At 35.9% G+C, this 22,993-nt stretch overlaps 1 protein-coding gene across 2 annotated transcripts in view; it reads left to right on the top strand.

Moving 5' to 3' along the window:
* Positions 1–22,993, top strand: part of Fancl (FA complementation group L) — a 61,993-nt gene that overhangs the window by 26,762 nt on the left and 12,238 nt on the right. For both annotated transcript variants that reach the window (XM_027387994.2, XM_035452360.1), the window contains exons 6-7: positions 5,092–5,188; positions 9,533–9,601. In XM_027387994.2, the coding sequence (XP_027243795.1) occupies positions 5,092–5,188; positions 9,533–9,601 (166 nt within the window). The remainder of the gene's footprint in view (positions 1–5,091; positions 5,189–9,532; positions 9,602–22,993) is intronic.

Genomic DNA, 22,993 nt, shown 5'->3' with positions numbered 1-22,993 from the left:
TCCACCTGCCTCAGCCTCTCTCAAGTGTTGGGATTTTAGACATGAACCACCACATTCAGCTCTAATGGTCACTTCTAATGGGTCATGTAGGATCAGGACTTAAGAATATTTTAGTTGGGAGGAAAAAATATTGAAAAATAGGATGGAACTTGCCATTTCCTTCTTTACTGAGGTGACATTGAGAATAAGTTGCCAACTGTAAGTTTGATCGATCTTGTTTGCATTTCCATATTCATTTCAACTTCCATAAAACATTCTCAGCAGCAGCTTCTTTGTGTGGTGAGATGAAGGTGGTGTAACAGTTCTGGGTTATTTTGGGTGGCACACTGGCTCATGAAGCTAAGTGTTACCTGACACAAGATGAGTTTCTGTTAACTTCAGCTCGTGATGTTTTCCAGAACGACTCAATAAAATGTTCAGAGTTAGAGTTTGTAGATTGTCTTTGTGGTGTTGAATATCCTAGATTTGAAAGCACCTAATACTTTTGCTTTGTAGAGTGTTAGGTCATGCATCTGCTTGACCTAGAACCATCTTAATGTCTTAGTCTCATCTCTTTAGGCTCAAAAGCAGTGAAGTTTGGGAGAAATGTATAATCACCATTCATCAGATAGCATATTTTAGTAGTCATGTGTCCTTAGGTAATTCATAGATTAAACAGTTCTATGAGATGTGAGCTGATGCTTTGTTCTTTCTCGACAGCATGTTGTCATTTAGAGTGAGTACAATTCAGTGGTTTGGTCTTTTGAGTTGTATCTTCAGAAAGAACTGGGTTGTATGAAATCTGATGTGCTACTGAAAAATTACTGTTATGTGTTGTTAGGCTTTGCAGTTAAGCCCATAATCTTGGCATCTGATTAGTAGTGCCATTTCTATAATTCCCAGTGAATTTAAAAAAATGATAGCATTGGAAAAATATGTATTTGTTTATACAATTAAGTCCTAGTAATTAGAGTAGAGCTTTCATTACTGCCTATCACCTGAACCACAGACAGGTAACTGAATGTCTCTTAAACCACATTTCACTCATGCTTCAGATAAAGTTAATAATGCCTTCTATTAAAGCTGAAAAAGAAACATGTTACATGTGTGTTCCAGTTTGCTTATGATTGCTGTGATAAAACACCTCAACCAAAAGTAACTTGGGGAAGAGTTCAGCTTATAGTTTGTAGTTTATCATGAAGGGAAATTAGGGCAGGAATTGAAGCTACTTACTGACTTGTCCAGCCTGATTTCCTGTGTAAACCAGGACCACCTGATCAGGCAGTGGTTCTCAACCTTCCTAGTGCTGTGACTGTATAATATAAATTTCTTATGTTGTGGTAACCCCCCAACCATACAATTATTTTTGTTGCTACTTCTTAACTGTGATTTTTCTACTGTTATGAAACATTATGTAAATACCCACGTTTCCCAATGGACTTAGGTGTTGCCTGTGAAAGGCTCATTAGACCCCAAAAGGGGTCATGACTGACAGGCTGAGGAATGCTGTACTGGGGTAGCACTGCCCACTTCAGTCATTAATCAAATAAATATTGGCTGTGGTCCCTCTTGTGGAAGCCCCTTTTTAATTGAAGTTTCCTCTTCCCAGTTGACAAAAAGAAAAAAAAATTCTAATCAGGACATTATGAGACTCACACTCTTCCTTTGTAAAGTAGATGTGACCTGTTGCTGCTATACTAGTTTATCCAATAATGTTAGACTATATATGAGTTTTATACTACTTAATTAGGGTAACGATATAGTTATAATGAATAATAACTTGTTTTATAACAGATAAGAAAAATAATAAAACAAATATATTAATAAAATAAAATATTCATGTGATTTCATTCTAGATACCCCACTAATATGTTCAAAGTATTGATATAATACAGTAGTGAATTCTTTGAAAGATTAGAATACATCTGTAGTATTTAACTTGAGCAGCATTGGCATTCAGCTGTGAAAGCTGGTACCTAAATCAGTAAATAACTAACCAGTCTCACAATATCTCCTGCATGTTCATGCATACATGCGGCATTTTCTCATTCACAGAAATAGAAAACTGCATTTACTACAGGAAAAGCTTATTTGTCTGGCAAGCTAAACCCAGATGAAAAGGTATTAATTAGTGTAAACTAAGACAAAGCTGAAGTGCTTTCAGTTTATGAGTATTTGGCCACATTCTTAGAGGAGAGATGAGTGTTCCAAGCTCAGAAGGAATGGGGAAAGAATGTTAAACCTAGAGAATGAGGCCACAGGATGGGCAATGCAATAGGTTGTTGTAGAATATAATTTTAAGGTATGTTACTTTTGTTTATGCTGTGAAACATTTTTCTAATGATGCAAAGATGTGTTCCATTCATTTATATTGCATTTGTTTCTTTGCCTGTCTAAAACACCTGATGATCTAATAAAGAGCTGAACAGCCAGTAGCAAGGCAGGAGAAAGGATAAGCAAGGCTGGAAGCCAGAGACAATAAATAGGAGGAGAAATGAGAAGAGAAGATGGAGCAAGAGAACAAGGAAAGGAAGATGCTAGGGGCAAGTCACACAGCCAGCCACAGAGTAAGAGTGAAAGTAAGATATACCAAAGTAAAAGAGAAAGGAAAAAGCCCAGAGGCACAAGGTACATGGGTTAACTTAAGAAAAGCTGGCTAGAAATAAGCCAAGCTAGGGCTGGGCATTCATAAGTAAGACAAAGCCTGTGTGTGTGATTTATTTAGGAGCTGGGTGCTGGGTACCCCCAAAAGAGCCCAAAGAGTAAAAAAACCAAACAGCTACAGTAGTTCCCTTGCACATGAAAAAATGGTCTATGAGGCTAGACTGCAGGGATTCCACTGCTGGTTCGGAGGCTTCAGGGCATGGGGACTCACTGAATATGATTAATATGATTTAAAAGGAAGGGTAAATGCTGACACAGAAGACAACATGGATTGATATAAAGAGAAATGAAGTGACAGAAGTGAACAGAGCAGGAGGTTTGAGCAGTCTAGGAGTGATGTAATTAGTGCTTAACAGTAAAAATTGGACCTTTAAAGTTTTGAAAAAGTACATTCCTGCATACCTCTCAGTCTGGGCTTTGATGTGGGCTGCCTGTTGATGTTAATACTACTTAAATGCATCTAATTCCTAAAGGAAAAGAAGCTAAGTAATTTAAACTGTTTGTCAAATTAAGTACAGTATTTCAAGAGATTAAAACAAAAACCATTAGGTTTAATATGTTTTAGTCCCATACATGTTCACTTAGTTCAATATGTAGCTCTTGACTCTCACATTAGCAGTTATAGATTTTATTGTTACTAATCTTCACTCTTGATCATTTCTTCTTTGAACTTTCCAGGGTTGTCATCTCTTCATTTTAAATTGCAGTTGTTAAGTAGACTTATATCAGTTTTAGCAGCTACCTTTCTTTTTTCTTTTTTTAAATCTTGCTAAGTAAACAGTTTTGTTTTCATGATTATGTAAAACTTTTTCACATGAGAAGTTACTAGCAGAGTATTTGTAAGGTTTCTATCTGGTATTATTTGTAAAACTTCATCTTCCATTTTGATTTCTTGTGTTAAAAAGAAATTCCCTTATTTTAGGCCAGTGTATAGTCCTACTCTTGTTTTACAGATCTTTTCTTTTGCCAACTGTCACCCATTTCAGACCCCCCCCCATGTAGCCAGTGCTTTTAAGGCTGTTATCTTCATAAAAGTTTCTATGCTTTTGCTTTAATCAATGCCAATTTTTGTTAATCTTCAAACTGTAGCTATTTTTAAAATCCCTGTAATTTTAAATATATATAATGTTTATAAATAGAGGAAAAACAAATAAATGTATGTACTTCTCTTCATTTTGGATCTGAAGAAATTTTCAGTCAGATACATTTGTATCTGAATCCTTGGAAAAGGTGATGGAGACAATGCTTACATTGTTGGGATATGAGAAGTCTGATGGATTTTACATATATCAGTTAAAAAAAGGGGGAAACCATGTACACAAACATGTTTTATACTATAATTTTACTTCCATCTGTTTTCTAAGACTGTAGACTTTTTATTGATTAGATAGAACTTGATAGTTTGGTTTTACATTTTAATCCATTGTTGTTCAGATTCCTGTTGGGTTTTTCATTAGTGTTGCACAGCTCCATTGGCCAATGTTTTCTTTAATTGAACCATTTTCCCTTTGGTCAGCAACCAGATGGGTTATAGTGACATTAAGAAAATGTCACCTGAGTTAGAGGCTAATGTTGGTTCTTACCATCTCTCTGTGTGAAGAGTTGGACAATGGTCTCAGCCCCACTTCCTGTCTTTAAAGAGAGTAATATTATAAAAATGTCCAGCACCATACACCCTCCCATGCTCTAGTAAACACACTGCCAACTTTGAGCCACTTTGGCAGTAGCTTATGCTACTCAAGGGACTGTATTTTTACAGAATGATGTATTTCAAAGGATATTGGTTTTCATTGTAGAGTTCATGCATTTAGAGCAATCCAAAGCCAAAACAACTGAGTTTGAGCTATGTGTTTAAAGTATTAGTCATCTTGAATACATGCCTAGGTTAAGTGTCAAAAGCTATATTTTGTGCACAAAGGAAATTTATTGCTAAGAGACCAGTCCATACCTGTGCTTATACAGCATTTTTCCATAGGTTTAATCTGAGTATATAAACTAATATCAGCCAGATTGTTGTACAGTAACATTATTGATAACAAAGGAGAAGTTCATTGAGGAGAAAAACAAATAAAGGAAACATAAAAATCTCATACTGTATGAAACTACAGAAATGGATCAAAGACTTTGACAGGAAGTTTAATGTGTACATAAGTAGATGCTGACAGAAACATGCTGTGTGTGCCAAAGGTTCCAGTGATGGAAAAGCGAAACATAGTGCTCACTGACCACAGCATGAGCCTTGACACACATTGTAAATAATCCCGAGATCTATGGCTGCATTAAGCACTAGGCTGCTGTATTAACTGCAGTAAATCTATAGCAGGAGGAGAAGCTGGCATGCAGAAATTCTTGATTAATTTTCTCCATGTAGTTGTAGGAATGGTGCCCTCCCCTGCACCCCATAGCCCACCTCTGTGTGATCATTTTTTATTCTCTGTTGCTCATCAGACTTGTGTGTGTGGATACGTCCTTCAGTACCATCAAGTTAAAAGCAGTGGATGCTTCTGGTAGAAAGCATGTGATCACTGTCAAGTTGAAGGCAAAGGTATGTGCAGAGTTATTGTGGTCAGGAAATGCTGTGAGAAATGAGCTCTGGATGTTTCCAGTGTTTAGAAGTGCTGGTTATTTTAAAAGGACATGGGTGACTTTAAAAATCAATTTTAGAAAGCCTCAAGGAATTTATTCATCCAGTTTCTGAAAGTCTAGATATAATTTCCTGTCACTAATTTACTCCAAATTTTATCAAAATGCAGACCTTATAATCAAGAAATATTAAAGAGTCCACAGCCCCCGAGCACTGTGATGTTAGTGTTGTAATATCCTTTGTAGAAAAGAGTGAGTGACGTGTCCCCTGTCCTAAGGAAGTTCTGAGGAAGTCTCTTGCCTCTACTTCTGACTGTGAGTTGTCTTTGTAGTTCTTACCTCTTTCCTCATTCTACCCCCTAACATACATACACATGCAAAGTTTATTATTTTGGCTAAAGTTTTTGCATGTACATATTTTAAGAATTTAGAAAGGTTATGTCTACTAATAACCAGTGTATGCTAGTGATCTATAAATAGTCACAAAACATTTGTTTTATATTTTCATGTCATCTTTAAGTTTTAGGTCTTGATTGGGAATTTTAAGAAATAATATGAAAGCTCAACATATTAATCATTCCCTTAGTAACAACTGGTAAAATATGAAATTGAAAGGAAACCAGGACATCCAGATTTTTATTGTTTCTGGTAGTCATCAATCAATTTTATTTCAGAAGATTGTAGTGATGAAAAGATCAGTTGTATTTGTATTTTTAAAAATGTGTCTAGCATTTAAGGTTTTCAAAAGAGAAAATGAAGAAACATATAAAGTTGTATTGGGTGGCGCAGAAAAGTTGGTATGTCTTAGTGGCTCCAAGAGACAACTTCAGTAGTGACTCATTTCTCCTGCACACACAGAAAGAACATTTAGGTATAATTTTAAGACATATCAACAAATAAATTGGATGAGTCTAGTTCATTTGTAAAATGAGTTATAGGTTTTTTTATTAAAATAAAGTTTTTTTCTTTTTAAGTTTTTAAAAGTATGCTCTAAAAATATAGATGAAATCATCTTTTATCCTTACAGAAGGTAACATTCAGCCAGCAACAGTGTTTCTGCCTCTTCACTCAAATCACTGTTTAGGTCCTCTACACTGATGAGGCTCATTTTGCCACTGGGAAGGTTAGAACCTGGGATTTTTAATGCAGCGCGGTAAAGCTCCTGTGCTTCCTAAGCAGATGGTGCTTGTGTCCACACTGCCTTCTATGTTTAGAGGACTTTGTTTATCTTATACTAATTTTAAGTATTGTGGGATCCAGTGTAGCAAAAGATTTTTTTAATATACTTAAAAATAACATTAACTTCACTAATTGCTGATACTGCAAATGATGATGTGGACATTAGTATGCTCCACTATGTCTGTTGCTTTTGAAGAAGTAGTTCTGCAATGTAGATGAGATATTTCTCTAAAACTATCTTCCTGTGTCTGTTTTATGTCTATAGTTTCACAATACATGCTATAGACAGACACTGGCAAAGAAAAAAACAAAACTTCATTTGAGGTGGGAGGAGATAGGGAGTTGTATTTGAAAAAAACATGGGATCTTATGTTGGTGGTTTTATTAGACTTACATATTTAATTTAGATTTATAGATATGCCAAGTTTGTCTTCAATATGTGGTCTCTCTTCCTCTCCTTCCCTTTCTTCCCCCCTCAGTATTTGGGCCTAGGAATATTAGTTAAGAAACATTAATCACTAAAACTATTTGGTAAAATGATAAAGTATAGTATTTTCCCCCCCCCCAAAATTTTTTTTATTAAAACAAACCTTAAATTAGGGTTTTTTTTGGTACATATACAAGACTTTGTTTCTTGATTTGACATATATTAAAGAAGTGCATTTTGTTTTGTTTTGTTTTTATTCTTGAACACATGCTCTCTCAGTTCTACCACCCTCCTTTCTATCCCCAAACCACAGTGAACACCATACTGCTTTGGATAAGACAATTGTTAAATAAATAAACCCTGTGGAAAAAAAAAAAAAACTAAGTGTGTGTTAGAGGCCCAACACTTGGACTTTGTGGTTTGTGTACATTCACTTGGGGGCAGCCTTCTTGATCAGTGCAGATTGGTTAAATGTGTTCTGGAGTAATAGATCGTAGAATCTAAGAACTATTGCAATAAATATATGTACTTAATGGTATATAATCCTTGAAGTTTTTTATTTGTCTCTCTTCAAGAGAGATTTACAGAATTATTTATTGAGAAACTATTAAAACATACACTTGAAAAAAATTTTGAGTCACTGTCTCACTGTGTAATCCCTGTTGGCCTGTAAGCTGCTGTATAGACCTGAGTAGCCTCCAGCTTGTGGTGACCATGCTTCTGCCTTCTGGGTACTAGGACTACACATGTGTGTCACCTTACCCCATTCCTGTATGCAGAGTACTTTAAATTAGATTTTCAAAGAAAAGTTTTCAGGCTGGAGCTCTAGATCAGTTGGTTAACTGCTTTACTCCAGACCTTGGATTCCATGCCCAGCACCATCAAAACAAGCAAAAATAACAATATAGTTTTTATAACTAATGCAAGTTGATATTACATATGCCCTGACTTAAGAGCTGTCTCAACTTTGGCTGGGTGGTTAGGTACATTGCATCTAGTTCTGCACGGTAATTTAGCTACTGTAGTCTAGAAGCCATTTGGAAAATGAATTTAGCTATGCGAGTTCATTCCTATGATCCCAGCACTTGAGAAGTAGAGGAGAAAAGATTGCCCCATGTTTGAAGAAAACCCAGCTATACATTTAGTTGCATTCCAGTGCTAGGCTGGCCTATAGGGTGAGATCCTATCTCAAAAGCCCCCCCAAAAAATAAATTAAAATAAAGTGGATACCCATAATGTAACTTTGTATTTTAATAATTCATAGTAAACCCCTAAACACATAAAATTGCTTTTTTGGGTCTCTTCACTTATATACAGTTTGTTTGAACAAATTGGCATTTCATGTAAGTAATAGTAATATGTATATTATATCCTTGTATTTATTGAACTTGCACCAGATGTGCAGTAAAACCACTACAGATCAGTTTAATTCATTAGATGCCTGTGTGTGTTTACACAGTTATAAATATATACACCAAGTATCATCACCTCACAAAGGATAACAGAGGACTTATTTGTATACACAGCGTTATCAATTACTGAGTTTGCTTCTTTTGTTTAACTATCTTGGGTATGGATATCTGTCCATATCATTGTAGTATGTCCTGTATTGAATCTTACTTAAATGTGGGGTTTTACTGCTTTTAATGTAATAAGCCATGTGTGTTCTTGGGGACATCTATGACCACAGAGGCTTTATGTAGACTACCAAGCCTTCCTTATATTCTTACAATACCCACACTGATAACTCTTTAACTGATAACTTTAGAACTGAAACTGGCCATTGGTAGATCCCAGTGTGATGAGTAGCAAGCCAAAGTGAATCCAATTTTCTATTTCTGAACCTAAGAGGTTTTGAGGGTACATAATTACTATGTAGAAGAGGAGAACTGACTACCAAAGCTGACCTTCATCATGTGTACCATAGAACACACACACTGTAGAGTGATGACAGACAACACACAGACAGATAGATAAGACAGGTAGACAGATGATAAGACAGATACAGATATTTAAAAGTTTAAAAAATAGTAATTTCTAATAGTTTTACCAATCTTAAATGTTTTTCTTGCTTAAAACTGTAAGTTTCATTTTTCCCTAATGAAGTAGAGGACATTTCATTATTTCTGTTTTGTTTTTTTTTGCTTTTTTTTGTTTCCTTTTTCTTCTTCATATGAGTAGTTCCTTATTATGGAAAGTCATATTTAAATTAACAATTACATACAATCATTGTTGTGTGTATTTTGATTATTTCAATGATGCTGTCTAATCAGTTGGTGACTGAAGCTTATTGAGATTAACTGTGTGACCAGAAGGAATTAAATTCAATTGGTGTAATCTCTGTTTAAAGAAAAATTGACAGTTAGCTTTGGTCCCTCCTCAGATCATACCAGTGTCTCTGATACTGATTCAGATCACTGCTGCTTACTCAGCACTTTTTGGACCTCCCCTCCCCCCCCAATAACTGTACCTTGTACTTTTTAAGCATGGAGTAGCTATTAACCAGCTCCTGATACCACTATAATTAGTACAATTTTAATATGTGCATGTGTATCTGTATGTTATATATATATGTATTACATAAATATTACAGCAGTATATATGTTTGTGGTTATAATGCTTTTTATAATGTGTCTAGTTTTTCTCAAATGCTTCTGTCACACAGACACAGGAATGACCTACTTTTATGCTTTGTCACAGTATCCTGTAGAGCCACCAGATTGTGTTGTAGACTTTCCTGTTCCATTTTCTGTTTCCTGGACACCACAGGTAAATAATAAAGTTTATTTTCAATAATTGAATGTTATATTCTTTCTAGTTTAATGATCATTTTAGAGCCTAAAATTATTATTATTATTATTATTATTATTATTGTTATTATTGAGACAGGGTTTCTCTGTGGCTTTGGAGGCTGTCCTGGAACAGCTCTTGTAGATCAGGCTGGTCTTGAACTCACAGAGATCCACCTACCTCTGCCTCCCGAGTGCTGGGATTAAAGGCATGCGCCACCAATGCCTGGTTAAATTATTTATTTTTAAGCATTTATGCTAACCCTTCTGTAATAATTCATATTTTCCAAAATTTAATATCTATTTTGTCTCTCTACACATGAGCATGCACATACACTTTCTAGATCTCTTTACTTAAGGCAAACATATAGAAGCTCTACTGATGTACAGTGTAATGTTAAATTTAGAAAGCAGTGAATAAAAGTATGTGGAATTTTGTATGTTGTTGAAATTGTTAATATTGATGACATATATAACCTTTATAAAAGGTAATATGTCTTTTGTGTCTGTGTTTACCCTACTTAGGCTAATTCAGTTTCCTAGTACATTGATAGAGATTAATGCTTTTATAATCGTAATATAAACTGATGTTATATGCTTAGAAGGAGGTATTAGTAGTAAAGTATTTTTAGAAATCATAGCAGGACAGCGTCATGATGAGATTGTTCACTGTCCTCCCTTGCACCAAGTCCATTTTGGTAATTGACAGTACCTAGGAGAAAACATCTCTTTTTATAGATTGGAAAGTGAAAACAAACTCATAGTGACACTTTACAAGTGTTCCCTAAGTGAAAGTCCTCCATGTTTTTGTTCTGAACTATTTAAAGATATACAAAAGTGTATGTTTAAATATACATGAACAGTTAGTTATACATGGGTTCTTAAAATATTCTTCTTCTTATTGTATGTGTGTAGATGTGTGTGCTGTAGTGCACTTGTGGAGATTAGAGGACAGATTTGTGGAGTTGGTTCTTTCCATTTTTATGTGGGTTCCAGAGATTAAACTCAGGTTATCAGCCTTGAGTGGCAATCTTTGCCCATTGAACCATGTTACCTGCCCATACATTTATTTTAAAATGCTTAAGAGGACATAGGTTTGTAAGGGTTTGAATAATTAATCAGATATTTTAAGTCATATTTAATTTTTTTCATTTTCTTCTTTAAAAACAAGAAAAACAACAAAAAATCCCATTTTCTCTAGTAGAATTTGGTAAAACACAGAAAAATAAAAGGAAAATGTAATTTTCTATTGGCATTAGATGTAAGGATTCAGATATTATGCTGGCCTGCCCCTGTCACCTGACAGAATATACTCAGACAGTATGCTGGTCAGCCAAGGTACAAAGGACCCGCTTAAAAGAAAGACCCCTGCCCACTTATGTTCTCTCTTTCCTGTTCTCTTTCTGCTATCTTTCCTGCTCTCTTTTCCCTCTCTCTTTCCTGTGATTCCCCTGGGGCAGACAGGGTTTTTCCTGTCTCCGTCTTCTCTTCTGTCCTCTCTCTGTCTCTGTGTCTCTACCTCTTTTCTCTCCACCACCCCCTCCCTTTCTAATAAAACTCCTCATTTAAGCTCTGTCTGCCTGGCATATTTGGCCCTCTGCAGGTCACCCTCACCTGCCGTGGAACCTGCCAAGGTTTCCCTCGAAATTTATCCTAACACTAGATGTAGCTCATAAATTTATAAAAATAATGTTTCTTTTCAACAGTTCATTTGCCTACCTATTGTTTTATTTTTCCTTTAGAAACATCTTTTTCATTTGACTCTGGAAGCCTCATCTTTCAGTTAAACTTCCTTGAGGTCATGGGAAAACACTGCGTGTCGATTGCATGACCCTTTCCAAGATGCTGTGTGTAATTCACACTTTATTATCTGTCTTAGTGATGAGTTTCTTAGTTTTCTTTTTATTGTAGATACTGTGTAAGTTTCCCTGAAAGGTCATGATGAGTATATGTGACACCAAAATTAGTTTTGACGGCTAGACTGGAAACTGCTTGAGAACAGTTTATCTTAGATTTGGTGTTCTTGCTTTACACACGTGTGAAGTCTTAGGCTTGTGGTTGTGCAGTTAATATGATATTAGTCCATTAACGCTTTAGATTTGACTATTGGAAACTCCCTTTTCTAATAGCTCCAAGCAAACAGGGTCACTAAGTAGTAAATGGAATATAATATTTTTTTTAAATTTCTAGATTATATTAGAATTCTTTTCAAAGTTCTAAAAAAATTAAGATTCCTTTTAACCCACAGCTCACATTTTACATATGTTATTTTGTCACATTTGCTTTAGATATGTTCTCTCCCTTTCTATTAGAAATAAAATGATCTTGGAGCCACACTGGCCTCTTTTCTGTGTGCTTTAGTTTTCTGAATAGGACTTTCTTTCCCTTAAATTCTAACTATGCTATCCATGCATATTCTTATGCTATATTTGCAATGTAGGGTATTTTACATCGGTATCATTTAGTTGATTTATCTATACTCATCTCTGTGTGTCAGTTCACTAACTTAAAATGCTATATATTTTTATGACCATCAATCAATTTATTCACTATTTTATTGGTAAAGTTATCCACAGTTTTTTATTATCAGCCTGCAATAGAATGCTTCTATGTACTTCCCAGTGCATATATATGAGGATTTGTATATAGATTATTCCTATTATAACTGTTATATGGAATATGCCTCCTTGAAGTTACTAAATGCTGCCAGCTTGTCTTCCCAAATTGGTTGTGTAAGTCTGTACTTACATTCAGGCACATGTAGTAATTCTTATATCATCATATTTTGATCATGGTCTGCCTTTAATTCTTACCAAGAATGATAATTATTACTGTGCTCATAATCTTTGCCTGTTAGAAGTGTTTTTAGGAGATGTGCATCTCTCATATTGTTTTTATACTAATGCTTTTCTGGTCACAAAGAATATGAACATCTTTTTATGGCATGTTTTAACTCTGTGTTATATGTTTTGTCAGACTTTCAGAGTGGCCATATATCAGCCTTAATGGTTTTGATTTTTTAATATGTCAAAGAAAATCAGTATCTTTTTTCTGAAAAGATATAAACTTTATATCATATTCAAGTTTTATAGAACAATCTAAACTTACTCCTGTCTTCACTATACATGCAGTTTGGAGATGTCTTCATTTGTATCTGTCTGAGGTAATTTCAGTTCTTTTTCTTTTCTTTTTTGAAATACAATACATGTAATTAAAATTTCAAAAGTTTCAAAATTTTTTGTTTGTGTCTACGTATCAACCTATGTTTTCGTGATAGAATATAAACTCTGATTCTATTTAACATTAGAGCATTGGCAATACTGGCTTGTTTCTTGAAAGTAAGACTCAAGGTACAGCAACATTGCATTTGGTCCTTCTTCATAGACTAGCTGGGGCAGTTCTGCTCCTACAAGTTCAGGTGTTTTCTTTTTCTTTCTTTTTTTAAAATTATTTTTAAATGGTTTGATTCTTAAGCAAATGGTTGTTACTGTTGTAGTCTAGTAACAAAGTTGTATTTAAAACACTGTAAATAGAGTCCACATAACGGATTTTACAGTCTTTGTCAGCTTCTGTACATTTCTTCTCTGGCTCCAGTGTTCCTGGACTTTAAACTCGGAAGATCTTTATTTCCCCTTCTTTTGTAACATAACAGACATGGCATTGTGGCATCCGTGTTAGAAATGGGTGATTTTCCGTATGGTCCCCGTCTTCCTGCTGGGCTGATAATGTTGTGATGTATTTTTCCTTTGCCCTGATGAGAGGTCTGCTGCTGCTGCTCTGACATGTTCATTTGGATGAGTAATTATAACGTGCACAGTGTCAAGCTGAAGATGGTAGGTTCTGTGCGTCATGACAAGCCCAGTAGCCAGTGCAGGTGTCTCACAGCATGATCAGCAACAGCCAGTGTATTCTGGCTCAGAGGGGACGTTTAGAGTCATAAGAATCAGCGGCAAGGGCAAGGCTGCTGCTGCTATTGCTGCAGTGTTTTGTGCCAGAGAAACACAGTGTCTGGGTCTCCTTGGATGCTCAACGTTTTTACTCAGTAAATCCTCCTTGCAGTTTTCAGTATACAATGTAAGAAGAGCTCGTGATTTTTGTCCGCCTCATGCCACATGTGCTGTGAGATACATTAACTGTAAGATTTCTATACACAGACCATTTATGTCAATATTGTCAACTGATAGATTTGAGTGTGCTAATGTCAGGTTTTTAGGACAAAATGAAAGTCATTTTGTCCAGGTCACAGACTAATCAAAAGTAGCTGTTTTCTACCTGAAAGTGTGTCATTAAGTGCATATTTGGGGAAGTAGCATTGCCATGGGCAGTTAGAATATTTAGATTTGATCAGATACAATGAGCAGTGGCCTGTGTATTTCCTGCCATGGAGAAATCTGATCCTCCTGGGATAGTGCCATGGATGAAGAAGAGTGACACTAGCAGTGGAGCCTCTGGCAGGCAACTTCTGATGACTGAAGAGTGTAATTAAAGAAAGAGTCCCATTGAACAGCAGGGAACAGTCTTTTCCTCAGAGCTGCAGACCTGCAATTGGGCATCCTTACATCCTTACTTCACTTCAGTTTACACTTTACCTTTGTGTTTTTGTTTTTTTTGTTTTGTTTTGTTTTGTTTTGTTTTGTTTTTTTGTTTTTTAGACAGGCTGCACAAGATAGCCCAGGCTGTCTTGGAACTCATTATGTAGCTCCAGCAGTTCTGAAACTTAGTGCACTTCTTCAGCCTCAGTCTCATGAGTATAGGTTGTCAGTCAGTGGTAAGCTACTACACTTGGCCCTTAAACTGTATAATTTCATACAAGTTTCTTGGCTGCCTTTTGCCTCAGTTCATACATGAACTCTTCCTCTTCACAGATGTTCAGGGAAATATACTTGGTTTCTCACAGAAGCACACAGAGTAAGTACAGCTATCTGGTCTAAGAAAGGCATTGGAGTTCCAAGCTATTAAGACTCATGTTCCTTCCAGCACTTCTTTGTTGCCTTGGTCAGAAAATTCATAGAACCAGGATTTGCTTTCCTCATAAGTTAGTAAGTTACATATATTGTTGCTTTCTTGGCATATTATTTTTGTTATTGGTAGTATAAAAATAAAAGACAAAAGCAGAGAGAAGCCATTTTCTAAATTCTGTAACGTGATGGAAAAAGTGCAGTGAATGAAAGGGTCATGGGGTCTGTTGGACTCAATGGCCTGTTAGCTGCCTTTCTTCTGTTCTTTTTCAATAATATCTTCAAAAAGTGCCATGCCTTAAATGGGGGAAAAAAATAGAAGAAGCGAAATGCAAAGGTGCAAAGTTAGAAAATCATAGTAACCTGGTACATGTACCATGTGAAACTGTGCCTTGCAATTTCTAAAATACCAGTTATAAAATATGCATTCTTATAGGAGGATAGAAATTGAATATTAAAAGCCAAACTAGCTCAGTAAGCAGGCAGAGAGGGAAGCAGAGCTGGAGGGGCAGACAGTAGAGGCAACAGAATAGTGTGTATTTTTAAGGTTCTGTCATGCAGTTAGTTCCCTGTCTCAGTTTATGGGAATAAGATACACAGCCTACACTATTCTATTAGTCCTTACTTTCATTTTTTAAAAATTATATGCTTGGTATGCATGGGACAAAAGTTCCATATAGCTAGTTTTTCATTGTCAGGGTATTGCTACTGTCTAACAGAAAGTTAGACTTGTCCATGGAAGTGGTTCCGTTGGTAATGTTCATGCACAAGCCTGAGGATCTGTTTGAGTTCCCAGCATCATGTACAATTTACACATAGTGACCCTATGCTAATGCTAATACTGTGAGGTAGAGACAGACAGACCCTTGGATCTTGCTTGCCAGCCTGTCTAGCTGAACGTGGGAGCTCCAAGTGCAGAGAAAGACCATGTCTCGAAAAATAAGGGGAGGGTGATGATACCTGGTGCAGTTCTCTGGCCTCCACGTGTGTGCAGACATATGTGTGCATACACATACACTACACATGTGACACACACACATAGATAGACATGTGCATGTACAGACATACTACACATGTCACACATACAGACAGAGATAGACTAGCTTAATTTTTAATGAGTTGACTTGAATGAATTTTTTTCTATTTTCTTTTATTTATCTTTTTATTCATTTATTTAGCTCATAAATAAAGTCGTGCACAATTATGATACAGAATACAGTATGTTCACAATGGCATAGCTAAATTAAACTAATTAACATGTTATATCACACATATTCATCATTTTTGTTTTGAGAACACTTAAAGTATACTATCTCACAACTTTTAAAATATAGCATATTGTTATCAACCATATTTTTCATGCTCTCAGTAGACCTTAAGACTTCACAGAGTCCATGCCTCTTGTCCAACTGCAGTTTTATATCCTTAAACCAATCGTTTCCCCATTGTTAAAAGACCCACATTGAAGCCTAATAGCCACAATTCTGCTGTCTGTTCCCATAAGTTCATCATTTCTAGGTTACACATAAAATTTAAATTGTGTGACATTTGTCCTCCAGTGTGTCACTTATTTTTTTTTTTGGCAAGCATATAACTTTACTACTTACTAAAGATGAAATCAAATTTGCATGCACAGGTGAGCACTCACTGAAACACCTTGGATTCATCACATATTTGAGTTTCAATTATATATATATATATATAGAGAGAGAGAAAGAGAGAGAGAGCAATAATGGCAATATGTTATGCATCAATAGCAGCAACAGCTTTTCCAGGTTCTGCAGTCCTTTGAACAAAATTATAGAGACATCCAGCACACTTCATTAAAAAAAACAAACAAAAACAAAAAACAAACAAACAACAACAACAACAAAGTAAAAAACAAAATCCCAGAAAACAGCACAGTTCTGTTAATCTTGTGGTACTTGGCACTGTTTTTTTTAAGTTAGTTTCTCAGTCATCATCTGGGAGGAAACCATTCTGAGCAACATCATTAAAAACAGCTCTGATAAAGCATGGTCACTACTATGTATCATAAAGCAGGTCCACATATGAGGAATTTTTTAATGGTGCAAAACACAGGCTAACTAAGGACCATATTAAAAATGTTTCCTTATTTTCAACATGAGCTTGACAGACTTTTTCTTTTTCTTAGTAAAAAATTGCTGCAGCTGTTCTGTCAAGCATGAGGTGACTCTGCTGCATTTACTGCTGGTAGCACATATCTTCTTCACACAGATCAAGAATAGGAAAAAATAGTTGAGATGGTCAGTTGCAGTTGAAATAATAGCACAAGAGAGACAGAAAGTCTTTCATGGATTGACTTAACAGGAAACATCATGGGGTTGATAGGTTCAGTCACAAATCTAACAACAGATGCAGGTGAGGACATCATTGGAAATGCAGGTAAAATCAAATTATAGTTGGATATATAGATTTATTTAGAGATACCTGATTGGAAATATTGCAGTCCATAATAAAGTTCAATCTGAAGTTTAATCTCTTCATGTTTTCACATTGTATTTAAGTCTTTTTGAATCTCCCAAAGATAAAGACTAAAATGGTTATTATAGGGTTTATCTGCAATCAGAATGAGAAGCAACTGTTGCAAGTACTAGAAAATTATGCTATTAATTTAAGTGTCATCAGAGCACAAAAGCTCCCATTCCAGGACTATGGGAATGTTAGGGAAACACTGGAAATAATAGTGCTTAAGAGGAACATGGTACACTCTGAGAGCAGCTCAAGTGACTGCCGGTATTGCTTTTCTTCCGGTATTAGGAAAGTAAGAAATGCTTTTAAAGATAATAAGCAGTGCACTTGGAGACTGGTGGTATTCACACTTTAATGCTTAAGTGCGTTCCTGGTTTAACATGATTTAATAACAGCTATGATGCAAGAGCCAATATAATGGTTCCCATGTATATGCTGTTCTCCTTCTCCAGTGTTTGTACTATGTATTTGATAAGATCTCATGGGTGTATGGACCAATTACTCCTTTGTCTTTCCTTAGCCATAAAGAGTAGGTTATTTTTGCCTGTGTTTTAATTGTTAAGGAAAACATTACAAAAAGTACTGCTGGAACTGTTACTGCCCAGAGATCACAATGAGTATTTCTTGAACTGGTTTTATTGAGCTATAATTGACAAACTAAATGGAGCACATTAAAAATGTACATTTGGGTGAGTTTTGACAAATAACTGCCCATGAAATCATCTCCATTCTTCAGATAACTAACATTTCTACCACTTTCACATCCCTTCTTTCCCCTTTTAGTCCTCATCTCTCCTGTAGCTTTTGTTACTGTTTGTGTAATCTGGGTGTTTTCCTGCAACAGGCTTCTTTCCTTAGTATAGCTGTTTTTAGGTTCTCCACACTGCAGCATGTCCTATAGTTCATGCTTTTTGCTATCATTCACTTTTCTGTGGACACAGGTGTTTTCAGGAGTTCCTAAGCTTAGGCTGGGGTAGTGGCTCACTGGCTGGATGTGCTTGCCTTCACGGATGAGGACCCGAGTTTAAATTCCCAGAGCCCACATAACATCTGCACATGTAGCGGAAGCATCTGTAATCTCAGTGTTTCTATGAGGAGGAGCTTGCAAGCCAGTTAACCTGGCAGATACAGCAGAAAAACAACAAGGTCTTGTGTCAAACAAGATGCAGGGCAAGGATTGACACCCAAGGCTGTCCTCTGACTAGCACAGTACTGCCATGACACACACGAATGTGTACATAACCATACATACAATTTAAACACTTTTTATTTTAATGAAATATAATTACATCATTCACCTCCATACCTTTCCTCCCTCCACATCCTTCCCTGTCTACTCCTTCAAATGCATTTCATTTCAGGGCTGACCACTTGCTATATGATAACCAATTAGGGACTCATCTTCAGGGGAAACTATTCCACCTTTTCTAAGAAGTTAGTAGTTGCATGTAGTTCTTTGTCTATAGGTGAGTCCCTGGTAGATTTCTGCATTCAATGTTAGCATGTCTGTTGGTATCATCCTTGTTCAGATCATGTTTAGGCAGCCATGTTGTTGAGGTATTGTGGGCTTAACTTCCCTGCCATTTCCAGGAGACACAATCTGACAGCACACTTCCTGGTCCTCTGACTCCTACAAGCCTTCCACCCTCTCTTCCATGGCATTCCTGAGATTCAGGAGTTGTGTTGCACTTGTATCAATCGAGACTAGACACCCCACAATCAAATGATACCTGCATTTTGGCATGCCCACATTTTTTACATAGAAAAACAGAGCTGATAAGACTGTGTGTCATTAGGTAAGCATGTTTTTATTTCTGTTGAGTACATGTTTAGAGGTGACTAGATATTACAGGAGTTATATCCTTAAATTCCTAGGAAAATATCAAAGTATTTTTCATTTCTGTGCTGTTTTACATTTTTAACAATGGTAAAAATGTAAAAGACTTTCTGCTCATTGGCTTCCTTGCTTGCCTTACTGTGCTTAGTTTCTTTCACTTTAGCTAACTAACTGGACATTTAATGGTATCTTAAATGTCTTTAATTTTCATTTTTTTCATGACTAATGGTCAAACATCTGTTGGCATAATCAGCATACTTGGGTCTCTGCTGAAGTGCCTATACATGTTTTTTCTCAAATTCTTAATTGATAGAGAGAGCCATGTCTATACATTGCAGGAGTCAATGTTGTTAGGATGTCATTTCTCTCCAGATCAAAATTCTGCTTATTTCTCCAGGTCTGATAATTATTTTTAAATGATATCAAAACACAAAGGATATTGATAGATAAACAACTCTGAAGAACTGAGTTGGAGGAGTAACCACATCTGGTCTAAAGACTTGGGGATCCTCTTAAGATAATCTGGTGTCACAAAGGTAGACAACCCGGGCACTGGGACACACAATGCAGAAAAAACTCGCAGACATTTGTGTTCAACAAGGTTCATACACAGTGAGTACAGCAAGGGCAATCTTCTCAACAAATAATCTGGAGACAATTGAAGTTTGTGTACCAAAGGTCAGACTGAATCACATGAAAAGGTGAACTCAAAATGGATAATAAACATAGTATGAAAACTGAAACTCCAAAATTTCTAGAGCAAACCTAGAAAATATTTGAAGCCTTAGGTCAGACATAGGCTTCAAAAAACAACATCCGGGAGGGAACAAGTTTGTAATTGGACTTTGTCACAATTACAAATTTCTCTTTATGATGCTAATGTGAGTGTGGAAAGGCAGCCTGTGGGTTAGGGGAATATATGTTCCACTCATATTCTAATAATGTACTTGTGTTTAGATTGTATAAAAACTCTTGGCTCTCAAGGAAACCCCAAATGGACAGTGTTTCATGCAGGTGGAGATTCTGTTTTACCCTCTTGTTAATATTAAGCCTGTCTATAGACTGATTCTTGTGGTGAGCATTTTCAGGAAACACCCGAAGTCTTAGGGGGAAGTGAACTGGTGTTACATGCTGATTTTTCTTGGCTCCTCTCTTCCTTGCTCCCTAGCCACACTCAGCCATGTTTTTCCTTCAATTTCATAATGGTGTATTCCCTTTCTTTGCAGGGCTTTCAAGGTCCCAAAGTCTTGGGCAGTCAGTAGGGGGCTGTGTGTGGGAGAGGACATCTGAGATTGTGAGATTTAACACACCTACTCCCCATGGCAATCAATTGGTGGCAAGAGGAAACCAGTAAATAAAGGCTCCTGGGATTAGGTGAGGATGGTGAGAAGAACTTCATCCTCTCACAGTGTCTTTATTGCCACAGAATATACATAGATAGATAGATAGATAGATAGATAGATAGATAGATAGATAGATAGATAGATATCTGTGGTGGAAGATTCTGGAAGACACTGTTCAGCATTTCTGCTCCCATTATAATAAGGTTTAGCTGAAAGGCGTCTGTGTTCTTGTTTTGATTCTGAGATACTTTTCACCTCTGTAAATTTATTGGTTTAGGGGACACTTAGCCTTCTGTCTCTGTGTTGAGTCTGCCCCTCCGCTGTGTGTGTGTGTGTGTGTGTGTGTGTGTGTGTGTGTGTGTGTGTGTGTGTGTGTGTGTGTGTGTTAGCTAAACCATTCAGCCAGGAAGCAGTGAAAAAATAAAGTTGTTCAAGCAGATTCATAATGAAACTAAGATTGGAAAGCGTTAAGGGAATGGATTAAGGTCCCATAGGATCTGTAAAATATTCACCTCTTCCCCAAGGCCCTGCCATAAAATGTGACAAATAACAGGACTGAGGCCATGTCGTGAGCTGTCTTTTGGAGGAAAAGTTATTTTGGAGGATTCAGATATTCCAGACACTTAAGTTTTGTTTTTTCTGGTTTTTTGGTTTTTTCCTAATTTTGGAACCATGAAGTTAGAGAAGTGATATCTAAACTCACAAGGTAATATTTCTGCTAGATCATATGTTTGTTGATGTTAGGGAATTATTTCTTACCCATTTTATATTAATGTTTGTTCATTTCAATTTTATTGATGCTTTAAATAACCTTTCACATATTAATGATATCAGTATTCACGGTCTAATTTGGTACTAATATTTTCCTATTTGATATTTCCTTTATGAGGATATAAAATTCTTTAAGTTAAGAACTGTATGTCTTAAAGTACTTGCTAGAAAAATGTGAACACATACTATATACTAAGCAGTTGGCATTTTATATACATTATCCTCCTCAAATCTTGGAAGACTGTCTGTAGTGTAGAAGTACTGTGGTGTGGTTGACTATCCCCCAGAAGCCAGTATGTTAAAGACTTGGTCTTCAGAGCAGTGCTATTGTCAGGTGCCAGAACTTGTAGTCCATGGAAAGCCTGTAGGTCACTGGGGGCACCTTTGTAGGCAATTGAAGGACCTTGGTTTCTTCTTCTGTCTTTTTTTCTTCCAGGCAGTTTGTGAGGAGTCTACTCCTCTACATGTTTCCCCCAGTGCCCTATTACCAACTGGCTGCTTTATTAGTTGGCCAAAGCAATGGGGCTTTTCAGTTTGGGACTGGAAACTCCAAAACTGTGAGTTAAAGTAAACCTTTTTTTCTCATAAGGTCATTATGTGAAAGAAAGCTAACTACTACATGATGCTGAAATTGAATTTCTTGCTGAGAAAGATGTACTTAGACAGTACAGTGCAAGATGAGATTTGACTGTAGCACATGATCTTACCTGCCATCTTCTATAGCGTTTTATTGTCATTAATGTCTAATATAGGACGTAACATTTAGTAGACTCAGTATTTGCATTTGTTGTATTGGATAAGGAAGGACATAATTCTGTTCTTTGGGTTTTGTTTATTTAATTTTATACTGTATGTTATAGATGAATCCTATGTTGAATATGATTTGAAATTGACCATCTTAGGTTGAAGATAGGATGTTTTCTTCCACAGGACAAATTTTACAAATAGGTTCAATTTTTACAAGCTCATATAACAATTCCAAAGTTATAATACTGTAAAAGTTGAAAGATGTGTATCTAATTTCATTATTTTGCTGGTTCATATTCAGTTTCTCCACACTCACTTATGAAATAAGGATATCTTTTTTCAAACTATGACATCAGAATTACAAAGAGTATATAATTTTATAGGTTAATTTTGCTAGTATAGCCATTTTGCTAGTGTAGCTAGTAAGTATGTGTTCCTAAGTATTTATTTTTTCTTTTATTTTTAAGTTATTTTGAATGTAACATTTTTCCTAATTTATCTCTCTGAGATTACATTGTTGGTACATATGATGACTACTTTTTATAATGATTTTGTATTATGCAACTTACTGTAAAGTTTTATTATATCTAAGAGTTTGTTAGTAGATTCTATAAGTAGATTCTCGTAAGAACAGAATTACATCATCAGCCAATAGGCAAAGTTTGACTTCTTTTTACACATTTTAATGTCTTTCTCTTTTCTAATTGTTATAGCTAAGACTTTGAATACTGTATTGAATAAGATAGGGTAGGGTGTAAGAGACAAGACTTCCAGTTACAGAAGAATAAAATTAGATACATATCATTTAGCTTATTAGGAAACCAGTTCGAAATGGATTGTATGCTGTAAACTTAAACCTGAAATGCTGAAACTGACTGCTAGAGGAAAACATAGGGTATACTTTTCAAGACATTTGGGTAGGCAAGGATTTTCTGGACAGAACTTCATAGCGTAGGAACTAGACCCAGTATCAACAGATGTGACCACAGAACAAAAAACAAAAACAAAATACCAATAGAAGAAAGTATAGACAGAAAGGGAGAAAAAAGTTATCAGCTGTATTGCAGACAAAGGCCTAATATTCAGAATTTTCAAATGACATAAATTAAACACCAAGAAAATAAAAATGCCAGTTAACAAATGGACTAATGAAATGAGCAGTTTTCAAAAGGAGAAACACAAATGACCACTAACTGTTAAAATATTCAGTATTCCTAGAGATC

Source organism: Cricetulus griseus (assembly GCF_003668045.3).
Source record: "Cricetulus griseus strain 17A/GY chromosome 1 unlocalized genomic scaffold, alternate assembly CriGri-PICRH-1.0 chr1_1, whole genome shotgun sequence".
In the NCBI taxonomy this organism is placed as follows: domain Eukaryota; kingdom Metazoa; phylum Chordata; class Mammalia; order Rodentia; family Cricetidae; genus Cricetulus; species Cricetulus griseus.
This window is presented reverse-complemented; position numbering and strand designations above follow the sequence as displayed.